General features: G+C 31.8%; 1 protein-coding gene across 4 annotated transcripts in view; it reads right to left on the bottom strand.

Moving 5' to 3' along the window:
- WDR7 (WD repeat domain 7) overlaps positions 1-20,662 on the bottom strand; it is a 329,818-nt gene that overhangs the window by 264,842 nt on the left and 44,314 nt on the right. For all 4 annotated transcript variants that reach the window (XM_081263756.1, XM_081263758.1, XM_081263757.1 and 1 more), the window contains exons 10-13: positions 19,816-19,957; positions 19,348-19,596; positions 18,375-18,595; positions 4,214-4,409 (exon numbers count right to left, since the gene is read on the bottom strand). In XM_081263756.1, the coding sequence (XP_081119882.1) occupies positions 4,214-4,409; positions 18,375-18,595; positions 19,348-19,596; positions 19,816-19,957 (808 nt within the window). The remainder of the gene's footprint in view (positions 1-4,213; positions 4,410-18,374; positions 18,596-19,347; positions 19,597-19,815; positions 19,958-20,662) is intronic.

Here is a 20,662-nt window from a genome sequence, read left to right as displayed (position 1 = left end):
TAGACTAATACACCGGAAAAAAAGAGGAGCTGGGGGAAATCTAATGGGAAAGACTTAGTAATTAACAGCATGCAGGGTTGTGAGGAGGTAGTGGTAAAGTCAATCACATCTCTTCTTTGATACCTCTTCCTTCCAAGAGGGAAGCAATGGAAATAGTTAACTACATAGGTAAGTAAGATTTCATATTTTATAGTCATTCATCAAAGGGGATAAAAGTTACTCTCTAATTATACTTGATTTTACCAAGTACCTTTTTTAATTCATTCTTTGTGTTTCCCCCTATTCTATTCCATGCTTGTAACACAATAAAAAGTAAAAATCTGGGGCTGGGTTTGTGGCTCAGAGGTAGAGCACTTGCCTTGCACATGTGAGGCACTGGGTTCAATCCTCAGCACCACATAAAAATAAATAAACAAAATAAAGGGTAAAAAAAAAAAAAGTAAAAATGTGGGCTGGGGTTGTGGCTCAGTGGTAGAGCTCTTGTCTAGCATGTGTGAGGCATTGGGTTCCATTCTCAGCACCACATATAAATAAATGAATAAAATAAAGTCCATCAACATCTAAAAAAAATGTAAAAAAAAAGTAAAAAAATGTAAAAGACATAGAGAGTCAATAATGTAGTGGCAATATATTATAAAACAGAAAGGTAAGGTCAAATCTCTAGTATGTCAGATACTGCTGGAAAAAGGTAAAATATGTGAAGAAAATATTTGCCACTAAAACCTCTCAACATCAATTTTAGTAAAAGTTCAGAAACATAAATTTAAATAAACGAAAACAAAAGCACAGGAATGTTTTTGAAATTAGTCTTAAGAATGACACTAGACTTTACTTGTATAAAAATCTGATCCTTGATATATTTTTGGTTATCCATAATTTATAGACATTTTCAGCAGACATCTGAATATACATTAACTCATAATTTTATGCTATGTTTGATTAGGTAATTCAGTTCAAAAAGATGAATATATTTAATTAAGTCAATGTAAAAATTGGAATTTTAAAAAACTCAGAGGGGCAGAAAATGAATAAAAAGAAAAAAAGGCAACAGAACAAAGTAAATGACAAGAACTCATATGCTAATTTCTAATAATATTCGGCAAGCATTAATGATATTTGCATTTGTACAAGGCAACCTAATTAAACCTATTAAAATAGGAATATGATGTGGGAATCACTTTTGCCAAGTAGCAAAGATGATAAAAATGAGCAAATGAGAATGTTATTTAGGCTTGATAATGATTACATAAGAACACTTTATGGCACCAGTTATGGCTTAAAGCATGCCACTGTGGGCCAAATAGGATTCTGACCTTGTCAAAGGCCTGTGGGAATGACATGCACAGTTACTGGAATATCAAATGTGAAGAATGAGACAGTTGACCCCTGAAGCACATAAAGAGCTCCAGGTGGAAGCAGTCACCATCTACATCAGTGGCTAACCTTTAATAAGTTCATGAATGGGAGTCAAAAGGTTCATCTGGCCCATTCTTGTTGCTAGTGTTTGACTGTTTAACCAGAATATCTTCATGGCCTGTTCATCACTTTGAAGTGGCTAGTTCATCTAATAAAATGTCCCCATAAAAGAATAACAGATTCTGGACTTCAAATTCCCTAATTATATTTATATTACCTAGCTTTAATTTCATTACACAATAAACACTGAAGACAAAAATCTATCCATGTGAAAAGAAAAAAAAAATTAAAACAAATGACACATAAAAGTACAAAATAAAGAAAATGTATGTGTTTTAACCTAGAAATCATCAGTAAAACTCAAAATACCAAACTATGCCTGATACGTATAAACAGGTTTTATATGGCACAGCTTCATCTGTGAAAATACATTCCCAAAACACGAAGATCAAGTATCTCCTCAGAGTTTAAATACATTTCATACATCAAACCCTGGCTGCATCCGATTTATCCAGCTTCATTTTTTATTTATTTAATAAATAAATAAATTTAATAAATAAATAATGTCAATACCTTCAGGATGTACCTTACGGACTCCCCAGAGACCTATATATCACTAGCTACAGCACATACTGCTAAGAGAGAAAAAGAACATATACCTCCTATTATAGCTAAAATCGAAAACAAATTTTGTTTCTTTATTTGTACCTTAATTAAGAATGTCAGTAACTGATTATTTACTCAGGTCCTCCTGAAGGTCAGAGCATAACTAAAATTTTAATATTACATATTGTGTTTAATCTAAATTGGGTTAAATTATACTAACTTCATTTCAAGCAGAACATCCTCCAATATCCCTATAGTTAGGGGCAATTTATTGTTTCCCTTTAAAAAAATCACTGTAAAAGTTACCTTGTTTTTCAGTAAGATCTCATCTGGAAAGAATTTCATATTTTACTCTGTATTATTTACAAACATTTAAATATTAATCTTAATATTTAAGATTAAATATTCTTAAATATTCAAGCACCACACATTTAAAAATTTCAATCTTTCAAGACAATGATACTCTTTTCCTTTATTTATTTAAAAAGGCCTAGACAAGTTTATCATATCTTCTATTTTAAGACATACCAATTAATTTTACAGTATTTACAATATTTTAATATAGTTCTATTGTTGTAAGAATTTTCTTCAATACTTATTCCCAAAGAAAATATTTCCAAATGTAGGTAAAGTCATTCTGCCAAATTCCACGAGGTAATAAATTAAGCAGCATGTTTCTTTAATAATTATAGGAAATACATACACATGTATGCATATACACACAAACTAAAAAGTACACACACACATACATTATACATACATTCTATTTATCATATCAGGGAACTATCTCATTTTACTCCTACAACACTATAAAATAGTGTTGTAAAATAGGAAATACTATCCTAATTTGACAGATGAAAACACCAAAGGGCAAAAGTCTGGTGAGCTAAGAAATCACAGTGCTTCCATGTTATTGTGGATCCTAAGTTCAAACCAAACAATCTGATTCTAGCCACAAATGGTATCTTTAGTGTGTGAAGTGGATCAAACCAACAAGCAAGACCATGATAAGTAGGTAGACTATAACATTAAGGAACACAAAAGTAAAATACAAAATTGCACATATAGGATGGCAGTAATTCTGTTTTTAAAAATGTCTGGGAACAAATAAAAAAGAAATATGCCAAAATGTTAATATTTACAACTGGGTAATGAGCTCTGGTTTTGCCTTTCTTCTCTTCTAATGTTTGTGCTTTTAAAATTTGACCAAAAGTATTAATTTCTTTTACAACCAGACAAGAGAAAAAAAAAGTTAAATGCAAAAGTAAAGAAATCTGAGACTTCCAGAAGGTTCCTCTTGTCAAAACTGCCTGTTACAGTTAAACTGAGGGTGATCAATAAGGCTGCTAAAGATGATAGCTACTTATCCCAAAAAGGCTTACGGGAACTCCCATTTGATAACTGTGCAAGCAGCTGTATACAGTCTGATTTCAAAAAGACTAAAACAAAAAACAAAAGGTGAAGAAAAAGAAAATATTTGGTAGAAATATTATGTAGTTCAAGTAGGAGTCTAAAGATAAGTCTATCAGTGATAAAAACCTAACAATGTAAAAGTTGAATCCAATGTTATCACAAAAAAGCCAGATTAATGCAAAACATTGTTGCATGCTTAAGTATTTCCCAGGGAAACTCATGGTAGTGTGTGTATGAACACTGTATATCTTTACCTGTGCTTTTAAGTTAAGCCTTACTTATCCACATTATAAACTCCATACATCACATTTTTGAAACTTGAAATTTTACATGCCCCCACTAGAACTTGAAACCTTGATGTAGATTACTTCCTATGATTTTCTGCCCAGCACTGCCTTTCTGCTATTCAATAAAAGAGGATTTTATTTTTTTTCTGCTCTTTCTGACCTGAGACAAACATGGTTCCTTCATCCCACTCACAATTTATCTCATGAATTATACAGAAATCACTTATACTTTGTCATTTGTAAATCTGTCCTCATCTGTACGTTACTTTTAATTATATGCTTTTAAAGACTGGTGAACTGATCCACAAGTATTTGGCACAGTACAACAAATAAGAAGACACTGAAATATTTCTTTATTGATAACAACGAGAATATTAAGGGAAAGCAGTGATGAGGAAAAAAATAGCAATTTTTATACATTGCAAAACTTAATTTTTAGGAAACCAAATATACCCATTAATTTTCTAGTTTCTTTTCAAGCTAATTCTTACCAGTATCCATTTGCCAGACATACACAGAGCCATCTGAACAACCCACGACCAGGTAATCATCAGAGGGTCTCCACTTGATTATCTGAATAGGGAAAAGGTGCCGAGATGCCAACATGATGCATTTTTTCTCTCGCAAACTTAGAAGTCCTACTGAGTGGTCACTGGCTACAGAGCAGATACAGTGCTGCACTCTTGCCTGAAAAGAAGAATGCACCTTCATTACATTTAGATTAAATTTAGAGTAAAACAGATTCTGTTCTCAAATAACTGAAATGAAAGTTAATCACACATTCACTACCACCAAAAATCAAATACAACTAAATGTTGAACAATTTATTCCTTTATATTATACATAAAACACTCAGTTCAACCATCAAGACACTTTTACTAAACAGGAAAAGAAGCCTTGGAAAATCTGCTGTTCAAATTTGCAGATGCCTGCTCACTGAAATGGTTGCTATATCTAAGCAGGCAAAGGTGGAAAAAAATTGATCTGTTCTTCTGTGTTCCCTTTCCACAGTATGAACTTTCCTTTGTTTGCCATGAGAGCTGCTTTCTGCAGTCCTTCCTTCTGTTTGTGTGTGACTCTGTCATTTTAAACCCCTGTTCCTCCCTGCTCAGAAACAATACCCTCACAGTCTCCCTGCCAGTCATCCTTGGGAGTCAAGAATATTTCATGTTATCTATAGATTCACACCCCTACTTCCTTCCCAGCTTCTGTCTATAATGCCGGCAGGTGCATTACCTCAGCTAACCACACAATAAGCCAATTAAACATTTTCTGCTCATATCTAGTTTTTGCCTTTCAATTCCCTTTTAGAACAAGATGAGATATAAATAATCAAGGACTGTAAGGATTTTCACCAGTAACAAAGAACTCAATCTACAACAGAGAAAACTTAAAAACTGAAGTTTTTAAATTTCTATAATACAATTCCTAAGCAATTTAAAACTTAACTCTTTGTTGACGTAGATGATGATCTCAGGTCATACTGAGGGAAAGCATATGAAAACAACCATCTGAATTACTCCACGTATTGGGACTATTTCTAGAGGATGAGGTCCCCTGCAGTTCGTACATATACTCTCCTTTCAATGAGATCTAACGGAAGGGACTTGTCAAACCTCAGCCTGCTGGACTTCTGAGCAAACAGACTGTTTTAGCCAGAGATCAATATCTCACTGATTCCCCAAGTGGGAATGTTGAAAGATATTAGGTGAAAAGGTGGGGGAGGTAGCTGAATGTGCATGAAAAACACTGAACCTATGCAGTTGTTGATGTTTTTAACCATAGAATTTCCAGGATGAATTAGCATGTTGATGTGAATATAATTATTCCTATAAGGAAATAAAATATAATTCATCTCTAAATTTGCTTGACCATGTTATCTATGACACCTAGTTTTTAAAGGTCACATTTTAGGGAAAGCTGGTGCAACTGGTTCCTTTTATATTGTGGCTGCTAACAAACTTAAGACTAAATTTTCCTATACCAGTGCAGGATCCTGGGACATACATATTTGAACATGGATTCTCAGTGGTCTCATTCACTTCTCTCATTTTCTCTTCACCATGATTTAGCTTTATCTTTATTTTACTTAATTTTTTATATATATTTTTAGTTACAAATAGACACAATACCTTTATTTTTTTTTTTATTTTTATGCGGTGCTGAGGATTGAACCAGGGCATCACACATGCTAGGCAAGCACTCTACCACTGAGCCACAATCCCAGTCCCTTAATGTTTATTTTTATAAACAACTTAAAATCAATTTTGAATAACACAAGGCATTAATAAAACAAAGAGATGAGATTAAACTATCTAATTTGTTCTCCAATTCAAGTGTTTTATCTTTTTATTCTTTGTTAGCTTTTTTATGTTTTATGATCATTTAGACACAAAAGTGAGCACAACAGTTGGTTTACTAATTTAAAAGTTAAGAAAACTATGTTCAAGCCTGGCTCAGTGGCGCACACCTGTATCCTAGCTACTCAGGAGGCTAAGGTAAGAGGATCTCAAGTTAAAGGCCAAACTGAGCAATTTAGGGAAAACCTGTCTCAAAATAAAAATGGCTGTGGATGGAGCTCAGTGGTAGGGTGCCCCTGGGTTCAATCCCCAGTTTTGCAAAAAAAAAAAAAAAAGGCGGGGGAGGGGGGGGACTGGGATTGTGGCTCAGCGGTAGAGTGCTTGCCTAGCATGGGCAGGGCCCGGGTTCTATCCTCAGCACCACATAAAAACAAAGGTATTGTGTTGGGTCCATCTACACCTAAAAAATGAAAATTTTAAAAAAAGAAAGAAAGAAAACTAAGTTTAGAAAGATATTACAAACCTCCCTTAAAACATTATAACTTTCTTAAACATTTGTTAAGCTATTTCATTTATCTTGATAAACACTCAATTGAAATATAAAATATGATTTCTTTCTTTAAAAGGATGTACAAAGAACTGTGGGGCAGATGAATTCTGGCACCCAAATATTACTTTTTTAATTAGCAGAAAGATGTAAATAAAGTGGAAAAGTATTTAACATCATTTAAATTAAAGCACTACAGAATACAACTGAGTAAATATATACAAATGCACAAGAACACACATATGTACCCCATGATACCTTTATTCTCAATTATTTCATAACATAAAGTATTAGCTACACAAAACATGCATTGCTAACTTTAGATATTTAATACAATGGACGCTTTGATTTTTCTACACATTGTCACTAGTACTGTTTTTGTATTTATCAAATATTATCTATTATTCACTTTATAAAAAGGGAAAACTGCAGCCTTAATGATTAACTACTGTTTTCTACTTTGCATCACTAAAAAGAGGTCATTCATATCTTTCATGAGAGAAACAGTGATCTTTTTCTCTTATATGACTTTTCCCCCCCATTACTGGGAATTGAACCAGGGGTACTCTACCACTGAGCTACATTCCCAGCACTTTTCATATTTTATTTATTTTACTTTGAGATAGGGTCTAGCCAAGTTGATAAGACTGGCCTCCAACTTTCAATCCCCCTGCCTCAGTCTCAGAGTAGCCAAGGTTACAGGCATGTGCCACCACTGTGTCCAGGGGTCTCTGGGTATAATAAACTCAAAAAAAAAAAAAAAAAAGGATTCCTAAACAGCATTTTCTTCAAACTACTCATATCCTTTCACCACGCACTGGTCCACTACAACACTCAAACATGCTTCACTATTTTTGATTCTACTACTTCGACTCATAAGCTCTCCAAACTCCTCTTTAAAAAGAGCTAATCCTTAAATAGCACCTCACTCTCAACTGGCCTACTTGCTAGTCCCAAGTCCAAATTCATTTCATTAATGTTCATATGCATGCAATTCATTCATTTTTCAAAAAGTAGAGAAAAGAAGCATAAGTCAATATGAAGTTTTGCAAATATTCTTCATCAGGTTAGGTGTTTCTAAAATTACCATCTGTTGTAGCTCTCAAGAGCTGAAGCTATACAAAGCTAATGACAACCACAGAGCTGTGCACACATCTCCTTACCATAGTTTATATTCTAGTGGACAGAGGACAAGAGCCATTAAGCAAACAAGAAAGGCTTTTCCATTCCTATGAGGAACCTGACCTTTAACATGATCAACCCGTCCTAAGAAGTTCTGTTGTCAGAACTTTCACCCTTCCCTTTATAGGCAGGGAATCATTTCAAAGATTAGAGGAAATGCAATCCGTCTTCAAAAGAATATTTAAAAGCTCTTTGTCATATTACTCTTATATTGTAAAAATTAAAAATACATACAACAAACATAAAATAATAGCATAGGATCAGCTTTAAAAAAAATAGATTACAGGGTATAATTTCCTGAAGGTTTAAAAAAAAGAGAGATATATAATTCCAAAAACTCTAGCTTTTCATTTCCACAAAATGCACTCTCTTTACATATATATTTACCTAAATACATTTTAAATAATGGTTTGATTCCTTTTCAGAGTGCAATAATGATGAAACTCACAAGTAACATGCTCTGCCCACAAAAAAAAGTTAGATAACGTATGTATGTATGTATGTATGTACGTATGTATTTACTGACAGGGTCTTGATAAGTTACTGAGGCTGGCCTTGAACTTGCAATCCTCCTACCTACCTGGGTCTCCCAAGTCGCTGGGATTACAGGCATGCACTACCATGCATGGCTTGTTTGGTCACTTATAAAAATCACATACTATTCTGTCAATAATAATATGTATCTGAAGAGTTAACTTTAGCTTTACTATAATAAGAACATATTGAAATAGCCAAAATAATCAAGAATGAAAACAAAAAAAAAATCAATTACTAAGCCCAAGAAAGCATAGTTATTAGAGGTACTTAACTCACAAGAAAAGATGGTTCTCTGCTTTTTAAATATGGATTAAAATAAGTCTAATTTTTCTTCTTTCAACAAAGTGCTACTCCAACTCATATAAAGAGAACTGGCCTAGAGTGGAAATGAACCAGTGCAGTAAAACCTCATTAATTTTGATTCCACTAATTAATTCTGAGTTGATGGTTACCTTTGCAGCTTGTGTGAAAACAAATTAATGGTATAAGCAAAACAAATGTCTAGCCTATTTAAACGTAAAAGGAAAAAAGACCATTCAAGCACGCTTTGGTATTAATTTTAATTCAAACCATAAATATAGTAATGATAAATAAATCTCAGCCATCTGTTAAATGGAAGTACTTAAAAGATTTGCTAAAACACAATTAACCTGGTATTCTCTTATCTGTCCTCAAAATTATTTAAGAAGCACTTCTCAAAGAATATTTTATAATTCATATTTCTTACTGATTTAGATCGAGTTTCTCCACAAATGGGTTGAATTAGCACAATTCTCTTATTATTAAATTCTAGAGATCTGAGTTAGTAAACATCTAATTCATCTACAATGACTAATTCCACAATTTGATTAATTCCATTACTTTTCACTTTTTTCTACTCTAACCTGAAAAAGTCACCTAAAGATGATTTAAACACCAAGGTCATTATAACAAGATAGTGTGTAAAACACTTAATTGGTGTAATTAAAATGGTAATACAACTAAAAACAGACACTAGTATGGCAATATGTAAATCAATGGAAATGTAACTGATGTGATTCTGCAATCTGTATACAGGGTAAAAATGGGAGTTCATAACCCACTGGAATCAAAGTGTGAAATACGATATATCAAGAACTATGTAATGTTTTGAACAACCAACAATAAAAAAAAAAAATTTTTAAATGTGACCCTCACATCTTCAAATGAACTTACTTGAAATGCATTTTTGCTCCAAATTTTCTTGATCACTCATTTACTCATTTAAGAGATTTTAAAATGTATTCCATGTGTTTATACTTCTGTATATGTACTTAACTGGTTATATATCTCATATATTGTAAACATACACATGTATATTTTAAAAGGAGGAGTCAAAGTTAGTCTAAAAAAAACCAAAAACTTTATATAATTCAAAATTATTTTGGCTGCCTTATTGCCTGAATCATCAAATGATCATCATTGTTTGAAATTCATTGTGGCTGATGAAAAAATGTTTATTTTTCATCAGAAATATCTTCCATTAATATTTTCTCTACCAATTTGTGATAGCAAGGTTAAGAACTATACAATATAATCTGCGGATTCCTTAAGTCAACACCTTTTAACTGGAAGCACATGGGGTATAAGTGTCACTGGCACCTCCTGGGGGCTCACCCACTTTTGCTCACAGCAGTACATGCCCATCAGAGCATGATAGGAGTGGGCACACCAGTGTCCACCCATCTAGCAAATGTTCAGAAAGCTCCATTTCCTCGGATTAAAAGATCCAATAAATTAGAGTTCTAATATTTTCTCGTCATACCCCCACTGTCTCACAATGTCCACTTCAGCAACCACTGCTATCAAACGACTTATGAGTGTAAACACAGTCCCATTAAAAATTTTTATAGTTGTAGAGAACCATGCAGCATGAAATGAGCATTCTATTAACTTCACTAGTATTTTATAGGTGAATATTACTCATTAAATTAATCGTGTCCTAGAAACAACATACAGAAATGACACAAAATGCTAACTAAAAGTCTAAACATAAGCAACTGAACAAAATATTGAATCAAGTGAAAAGTCTATTTTTTAAAATGAAAAAATTAAGACAACTAGGGCAAGATGTTGAGGGAGGATACTGGACTCAGACAAGTACATTCCAAGGCCAATTTTTATTTTTCAAAGAATTTTAATCCTAAACCAAATAAAGACTCATTGAATTTGCCAGTAAATAATCTTCACAGTACATTAGGCCGAACAGCAGAATGCCACAAGCTATCACAGCATCTGACAGAGTCAGAATATACCACCTAGGTCATCCAGTCTGACCTTGCGCATTTTACAAGACTTCATTTTAAACCATTCCCAGAAACCTCTTATGTAACCTGTTCCTAAGCATCTGCCATGAATTACAGAAATTAGAGACAGCTAGTTTATCCCATCCCCTAGCTCTCTGGGGAAATGCTTCCATTTTCCAACAATTCCCAGTGTAAATAATATATATTTTTATTTTCTACTTCTGCTAATTTGTTTTCTAAACTATATTGCTCTTTTTTTCATATCACTTGAGGAGCAATCTCATATTTACCCCAAACAATTTTTCCCTTTGTGTGAATATCTTCTAAATATCTGAACACTCTTTTGTCTCTCCTTTTAAATATGCCCATCATTAGACAAGCTATAAATGACCAGCTTCTTTTGCTCATAAATCAATCCCACTATTCTCTTAATCATTATTTCTTGTACTTCCCAGAACTCTTTCTATGGAACATAAATGTGCCGTTAAGAGGCATCATTTATCATTTTTAAATATTCTACCTGAAGGGAAAAATGAGCCTACAAAATTATATGTTAATTTCATTTCCACACGTCCACAAAACTAGATTACAATGAAATTTTAAGTTTCAGAAATCCAATCTTCTTTTAAAAAAAGAAAAGGTAGAGGGCTATTTAATATTTACTTTAGAAAATAAGACCATGTAATCCAACCAAAACAACTGACTAACCAACTAATTGGATAATTATATTATGTATGAACAATAAGTCTTTGGTCTTACTGTTCTAACATTTTCCTTTGTTCACTATATACAAAAGATAACAATAAAAAGTTGGCTAATTAGAACTCCTTTCTTCTACTATTTCTTAATTATAAAACAGCAAATAAATATAATACATGATTAAGAAGTTGCTGCCTATCAGAGAAACAAGATTTATTTAACAAATAACACTGTGAATATTTGTCAGCTTAGGGAAAAAAAAATTTTAATCCTTACCTCACCCCACAACATAAACAAATTTCTGATAAAAAATTTTACATTTGTTTTAATGTAATCATTGCTTTTAATCAAGTTTTACCAAATTTCTGGGGGGAAGAAAGCAAGATTCAAAGCTTCAAAAATATGGAGGCTACAGAGAAAAAATATAAATTGGATTATATAAAAAACAAAAATATCTGTTTGGTAAAAATCCAAAAATAAATAACAAACTAGAAAATGTTCCAACAACAGAAGCCACATACACTTAGTATTTTAGGTAAGAGGACGTTCATTGACTAATATCTGCACCCCCCCTAAGGTGGGGGGCACTATTAATACATCAAAGGATAAGAAAAATTAAAACTTAAAAAACTGCCTAAGTTCTCATAGAAAAATTTCAATATATTTAGTAACTGAAGAAAAGTAAATTCAAACAATAAGATACAATTTTCCTCTGTCAACTTAGCCAAAAACAGCAATCAACATTTGATGGGTTCTGACTTTATGCTAAGTATATTCTTAATGCTTGACAGGAATCCGTTACAGTCTCACAACAACCTTCTGAAGTAGGTATTACTTTTATTTCCCTTATACTGTGGAAACTTAAGCAAATAACATTTTTTTAAGAGAGGGGCAATGCAATAGGAACTCTGGGCAGAAAATAACTTGGTAGGCTTAAAAATATTACTAACCCACCACAGAAAAATTCTGAGGTTCTAATATAAAAAGAATTCAAGGAATCCATCCAAAGGAATAATCTTAAATGCAAGAAAATTTTACACACAAAGATATTCAATATTGTATTATTTATAATAGTGAAAAGTGGAAACAATTAAATATCAAGAGAGTGGAATGGCTAAGTAAATATATTATGTTTACTCAATGAAATGTTATGCAATCATTAAAAATTATTTTCCTAAATAAGCAAAACTTTGAAAAATGTGTTGTAATATTAAATGAAGATACAGTATGCATAGATAACCTTATCTACATATCTATAGTATAATCACAAGTATACAATAAATGGATTTTTAAAGGTCAGAGGAAAATATATCAAAATATATTAATGGTAGTTTTCTTATATGTACAAAGATACCAGGTGAACTTTTACCTTCTTAGTTACCTCTATTTTCAAAATTTTTAACGTTGTGTATGTATTAATTAAATGGGAGTTAAAACTATACCAACAGGAAACTAAAATTAAAAGACTCCAAACTTGAATAATCCAAGGAAAACGAAAAGATAAATTACAAGAAAACTGAGCAATGCGGTTCTCTAAAGGAAATAGAAATTTGGGAACTGAAAAGAATGGTGGTGTTTTGTTCAACAAACTGAAGGAAAATTTTAGTTTTTAATTGACTGAATATTTAAGTATGCATCAAAATCATATTCACTTACATAAATCAATGCTGAGAATGTCAAAAAATGGAGAAATGCAATTTTAAAGACTATTAAATATGCCAGTAGGTAATATGCATGGTTGATCAGTACAGGTCATCAAGTCAGACTACTAAGGATCAAATTCCATCCCTGTCACTTGCTATCTATGTGACTTAAATGGGTTATTTAACTTCTCTGAGCCTCATTTCTCTGCATAATATGGTTAACAACAAGAATCATATCTTATAGAACTGCTGTGTGATAATGTACAGAAACAATTTAGCATAGTAACTAACACATCATGAATACAAAATATGATAGCAGTTAATATGACTTCCATTATCATTTTGTCATTATATACAATAAATTCTTTCAAAATATAACTATATTTATTTAAGAAGTTGTTAAGTGTTGCCAACATTTAGGTATCTACCTAAACCATCCATAATTCTTCAAAAACATTACTTTCCCTTTTCAATATTTTCTTCTTATATTAATATCTGCTTTCATTTAATCTGAATAATTCCATCATCATATTCACCAATACCACTTGCATATTATCTTAACATTAGGTTAATGAATTTATAACATTTTTAATAATAAATCAATGAAAATACTCATTCCAACAACTTAATAAATTCCTTCCACTGTTTTCTGAGTATTTCTTTATATGTTTTTTTCTACTGAACTTTATTACTTTTCAGTTCACACCTTAAAATGTAAAAATGCTATCTTTAATTTCAAATTATATATTTATGGGTTTTAAGGACCAAGATGGCCAAATCTACAGACTCTGAACATATTCTAAGGTTTTTATGTTTAAGCAGTTCAAAAGTTTTGTCTGTTTTCACTCTGCACACCAGTCAACTGTCTCTTATCTGCCTGGTCCTGGTCCCAGAACCTTGACATGGCAGGAATCACCACCTTCCAAGACACAGGGCTTTAGTTTTTGGAAAGAAGTGCATTTAGATTCCAGAGGGCTGTGTGTTGGGACTGTCCTCTACTTTCTGCTTCTTCAACTTAGAACATGAGTAGTACTGTATCATTCCTAGCCATTTAAAATCTGCTTGCCTTACCTTATCTTATTTATCATTATACCTGCTTCCTTAAAAGAAATAAACACTGAACTTACATAACTCTCCTTGAACCATGGAAAACCTTTCCTTTCCTTTCTCATGGAAACAGATAATGACCTCATTGTGAGTACCTGAGACACTGAAAGGACCCATGTGTCTCTTTCCAGTAGTAAATAACAGAACATATATGCTAAAGTATCTCTTTGTTTTGAAAGAATGTCTGCTTATTTTTTAAAGCTATATCAAAGAATAGAGTGAAACTTAACCTTTAGAGTCCATAATTAAGCAAGTAATTTATACCTTAAGAAAAAAAAAATACATTAAGTCAAACACCCCATTCATCATCTGGGGTCATACTGGCAAAGGCTTGCCCCTCTAAAACCCACCCACAATTTCCAAGGAATTAAGAGAGTAAAATCCTTTTATCCAGTTGTTGTCTCTTGTTAACTTAAAATTTTTATTTCTTTTTTTAATAAAAATATTTATTTTCATATTTGTAGTTGAACATAACAACTATTTATTTATATGTGGTGCTGAGGATCGAACCCAGGACCTTGCACATGCGAGGCAAGCACTCTACTGCTGAGCCATAATCCCAGCACCCAAAACTTTTTATTTCATGTGATAATAAGATACAAAATTACTGAAATGCCACATTGTACTCAGAAAATTACAATTATTATGTGTCAATTAAAATGTATATTAATTTTTAATAATATTAAATCCCCCTTCTCCCCAAAAAAAGATTCAAAGTCAGAGAAAAGAGATCCATCTCTAAAACACTTTCTAAAACCAACTGGCCATAGTTGGGAAACAAGGAAATGAATAGCAGCTCCTGACATAAGAACAAAGCACATCTATGATTAAGTCATTCTGGAACTGAAAATGAATGAACATACTGCCCAGATTTAGGCCTTTATCATCCAAACAAGAATGTAGTCAAATCAAAAAACAAATAATAACAATAGTAATGATTTACTGAGTTCCCATTATAGGAGGCTTTATTTGTAAATATGAAAAACCCTTCACCAAAACTGGTACTAGAGCTCAAAGATGATAAGTAAGTTACTGATCAAGATGAAGACACAAACCCAGGTCTATCTGATTCTAAAGGGTTCGTTTTCACTAGCCTAACTAACCAGGAGCCCTGTTATTTCCGTGTCCATAGATTAATAGCAGAATGTTTTCTCCAACTTCTTTTTTTTAATACCTTTATTTTATTTATTTATTTTTACATGGTGCTGAGGATCTACCCCAGTGCCTCATATGTGCTAGGCAACCACTCTGCCACCTAGCTACAACCCCAGCCCTTCTCCAACTTATTTTGAAAGTCTTTACCAGTGGCTAAAGAAACCATTCATAATAACTCAAAACAATCATAAAAACTATGCTTGTTAGTATTAGCATACATTCTTTCTTTCTGATTTTGTATCATTCCACTTTCTTTTTACTTTCCTAACTTGTCAAGTCTTTCTTTAGACAAATTTAAATATTTCACCTTTCAATACAGTTTCATATTTTATTATCTTAACTTTTTTCTTTCAAACATCCTTCCTAAGTAGGATGAAATAAAGTGTCCTAATACTCATATACTGCTAGTCTGCAAGACATATAAAACCTTTACTCTGATCTCTTAGCTGCTATTTTCAAAGTAATGTATATATGTCAAATTCCTGCCAGCATTTGCCTAAAAGCAAGCCTTTATCTATTATAGACAGATCCATCAGATGTTAGTCAGAAAAACTCATCAAGTATCCCTTTACAGAATATACTTAAAACTGAGTGCCTCTGCCAACAGAGGTTGTTCATAAACCATGTATAATTTTATATATACCCACAAAATTAATATCCCCAAATACAATAGATATTGCCCTTCTTGGAAGTCTTCTAAAACCATCCAAAGCTGATCTCCAAAGTGAACCTTCTATTTATTCCCAAAAGGCCCTGAAAAACACTTTTTCATAATATTAATCATGCTGCATAATAATCACCTATGTGCTAGTCTGGGTCACTCATAGACTAAACTCTATCAAATACAGACTAGCTTACCCATGAGGATATCCCTGAGCCTAATCAAAACTATGTTGTTGCACCTAACTGAACAATATTCTTAGAAAAAAAAATTTCTTTTAACTAACAATTTTTTTGCCATTTTAAAAGAAATTAGACTTTCTGTTGAAAAATGCCATATTATTAAGTTCTCAAGAAAAATTAGCCTTTGTTTTGTGTCATACTTTCTCTTCACCCTAAACTAAAACACGTACTTTAATCAACTACTTTATTTACAATGTTTAATACCAAATCACTTGTTACTAAAAAATAAATTTCATACCCAATGAAATTTTACTGCCAAAGATAATAAGATCCAAATGTAAGAACTAAACAAACCCTCCCCAAATAGAGAAATTTCTAAAATTTCTTAAATGTTGTACAATATCAGCATGGCCAGAATAAGAATGCATCTTTCTCATTACTACAAAAAGGATCTTCACCGACAGTCCCTTGGCACTCTACTGAGTTTTTTTTCAGCTTACTACATAAGACAGGATGCATCATAAAATTTTAACATAGAGATAATATAGCAGGAAAATAAATTTCATGTTGAATACATTAGTTTTTGATAGTAGCTGGAAACATAAAATTATAAAAGAATATAAACTAATCAGAATGCACAACCAATATAGTATTGCTATCTGTAGTATTTCTGTACTTTCCAAATAAGATGAGAACTATACTTACTTACAATCTATATATAGATACCTACAAGTCTAGAAAATCAGTAAAGTTTGGAAGATTATAAACAGGATAATAGAGAATTATGAAAGTATAATGATAGCTACACAAAATTATTTCTAATCTTTTGAAAGCAATTTCATAATATTTATTCAATACCTTTAAAAATTAACATGCTCTTCTCTTTTTTAAACTTTTTTAGTTGTAGATGGACACAATACCTTTATTTTATTTATTTGTTTTTATGTGGTACTATGGATCGAACCTAGTGCCTCACACATGATAGGCAAGTACTCTCTTTTATATCAATATGCTCTTCTTTTATATCAATTTGAAATTTAAGAATTTATCCAAAGAAACTATTCTGGAACTACAAAAATACTTAGCTACAGTATTTCTTGCCCCCACACTGGTAGGAAAGAAAACAGTTTTAAAAAGCAACATTCTAAAATGTCCAGTAAAATTAAATAGGTTACAGAATATCACTAAAAATAATGATCTCATAATTTACTTAGTGACACTGAAGGATAACCAAATCTTCTTTTTAAAATGCCTGTATTTTCTGTTACTATGTATTGCTTATTTTTTTAATGAAATTAATTTCAAAAAGATGTTGCTAGTGCAATAAAAACATATGTAAATGCTCTCAAAATCTAAGATCATTAAGTGTTAAGAGAAAAAAATTATATTTTAGAAAAATAATTATAGCTGTTTCCTGCTTTTGTTTAATTTGTATTAACAGAGTTTATTCTGCTTGGCTTCAGAGAGTATGGTATAATTATAGACATTGCTTTTGAAATGTAGAATACAAATTAATAAGAAAACCCCAGACTTAAAAATGTGAGATCAGAGCTAATTCGAGCAAAAGTGTTCAATATTTCTTCAGACTAAAAGCACAATTATTAAAAAGAAAAATTAATTTGTTAATTGCTCTTACTGGCTGTGAAACTTAGTCATGCTAGCATACACTTAACCAAATAAACCATTTATATTATCACACCTGTCTCTAGATCTAGGAATCTAATATTGTTAAATGAAAGCACAATCTCTAATACTTAGGACAGATGCCTGACATTCTGTTTTCACAAATCTATGCTGCCCCCTTCTGGATATTTTTGGAGTGTATGGGACAGTAAAAATTTAGACACAGTAAATGAAAAGTTATAATTTTTTAGCTAATGTATTAAATAACTTAGCCAATATGCTCCATACATAAGCATAATTTTAGTACTAAATAATTTATTTTAAAACACTTTCTTTCAAAAATCCTGTTCCAAATCGTTCCAACAATATAAAAACAGCTCTGATAATTTAGTTATCAATGTGAAAGAAATATTAAATACATACTAACTAAAAGTAAATAAACATGACCCTTCCAGGAGTTATTTTTTGTTCTTGTCCATACTGATTCCATTCACTCCCAAAATCAAACCAGTATCTCAATTTGGCATTTATCTTTCCAATTCAATTTTAACACCTGTACTACTTACACATGTATAAGTATATGGAATCAATTTGTATGCTTCTAAATGTAAGTGAATGGCATCATATTGTTTTATACATACGAAGGTTCCATATCATAGGCTGTATGTCTAAACCCAGTCAACTACAACTAAAGTCAAATGAGAATATATAGAGGGCTCCATGCAAGGATATCAGTACAAAAACCAACTTACACTACAGTTTTCGGGTGGAACTAGAAGTTGAGTAATCTCACCACCATGAACACAGAAGATATGTTTCATTTCTCCAGAAAATATGTCCCAAATTATGACCGAAAAATCCACACCTCCAGATATCAGGTATCTTTGATCATAGCGAGCTGAGACCTGATGAGGATATAGCAAACATGTGACTTTGTTCCGATGACCACGGAGTGTTCTGTGAGGTGGCCAACCTGTGAATGAGGTTTTGGATTTAAAATGCAAAAATTAAAGTCTTAGAAAGTTTCAACAAGTGAAAGTAAACATGAAATGTCAGAAGAGCTATAAGTCTTATCACATAAAAAGGTTCCAATTTTATCATATAAAACTGGGTCTGTCCAAATTCAGTGACTACATGAGATTATTGAACCCCTAAAATGGGGCTAGTTTTGGTTCATATGTCTATGAATGTCAAAGAGAGAGGAGATTTTAAACAATCAGCACAAAAATAATTTATAATAATTTAGAAAATAATTTAAAATAGTTCAATAATAATTTTCATATCAAATTACGAGTAGAACTGATAGTTTTGCTATATTGTGTTACATAAAATACAATATTATAGTTAATTTCATCTGTTTCATTTTACTTTTTAACATGACTATTAGCAAATTAAATATATAGTTTACGTTAGGTTTCCACTGGACAGCACTATTCTAGAAGATTACATTATTACAGATAATATAGTTGGTAATCCATATAAATAAATAATGAAACTAACAATATATATCAAAGAGATAAAACTGAATATTTATTTATAATCATTACACCATATTTATTCAAACAACAGACACACTATTTTATCACCTGCACATTAAATTTACGTAGTACACTATAACAACTACACTAATCAATTATATTTGTTAAAACCAGTGTAGAGACACTTTCAGCATCAGAGTAACAGAGTTCTCAAAACACTTTAGACCTCTGTAGATGGTCAGTATACCTCTTCTGAGCATGTGTTCCCCTTGCAACAGCTGTACTATGGCAGTCTGTGTGGCAGGTACAATAATTATGCTTCCATCTTCACGGCCACAAACAAGCCGTCCATGTGCTGGTATGTACACACTTGCAGTCACTTTCAGAGGCTCATTACTATTAGGAATCACACTCAGCTGATCTATAATTCCAGCAGGACAAGGATTCAGTTTATCAAAGGCCTCTTGCAAGCTGATAGAGGTTGTCATTTTCAGCTCTGTAGAGATTTAATTTTGTATAAAAGAAAAATATTTATGCATGTTAAAAAATTACATCATTAGTTGATTATGTAATATACCAATAAAGATCACATTCACCAAATATAATTCTTACAAGAAAATTATATATGAACATTCTGAATTTATTTCTCAGTGCTTAAGATTTAACATGCTAAATTAAGAGAATGAGGAAATTGCTACACGTGATTTACTATTACCTTCGTCACCTTCCTGTTTATCAGGAGTGTCTGATATGTTCCAAATATTTAATCTTCCAGAGGAATCACCCTGAATTAATAGTTTATGGAAATATTCCTTGCATCCATAGAAGAACCGAGTAACAGGAGGACAAATTAGCAGCTGCCAAAAAATCATTCAAATATCTTTAATCATATTTTAATCAAAATATTTCACACATTACCCTTTTTTCAAATAAAGATGTTAAATACCTTGCCTAAGTACACAAGATAAAAAAGTATCAGCGGCATGATTATTTAACAGTATTTTAATATAATTTTGTAGCATTAATATGCATGTCAACCAATATTCAAATCAGGATAAAATAAATGTTCAAGGAAACAAACTATACAGTCTTTCTCTAAAATAAATAATTATACTCTTTATTTTATAAAATACGGTTACTAGTCACAATAAGTCATTTTGTCTAATTGCCTGTTATTAAATAATTAATACAGAGGTATGCCACTCTACCAAAGAGAAAAGTCTCTACTTAAAAGGTCAAAAAGAAAGCTCACTAATCCTGCCTTTTTTGCTCACTCCTGATAAGTCACCAAAAATAAGAATGACATTAAAGCACCAGTCTTGTGTAACTAGGGGTCCCCATTTTTTTCAATGAGTATATTTTTCAACAAGCAATGTAATTTTACCTGAGTCATATTGACATAATTAATCTGAATCTAGCCTGAAATGTTAGGTACAGACTACTAGGAACAAAAACCATTCACTGGGTCATATGTATATTTTCCTTTTTCAAACAAATTTCAGCATACGATTTTATGTCTTTAGTGAATCACTTATTTATAAGTAATTAAGTACTAAATTAAA

This window comes from Spermophilus citellus (genome assembly GCF_964194105.1).
Source record: "Spermophilus citellus genome assembly, chromosome: 12".
Classification (NCBI taxonomy): Eukaryota; Metazoa; Chordata; class Mammalia; order Rodentia; family Sciuridae; genus Spermophilus; species Spermophilus citellus.
The sequence above is the reverse complement of the archived record's forward strand: the minus strand, read 5'-3'. Positions and strand labels throughout refer to the sequence as shown.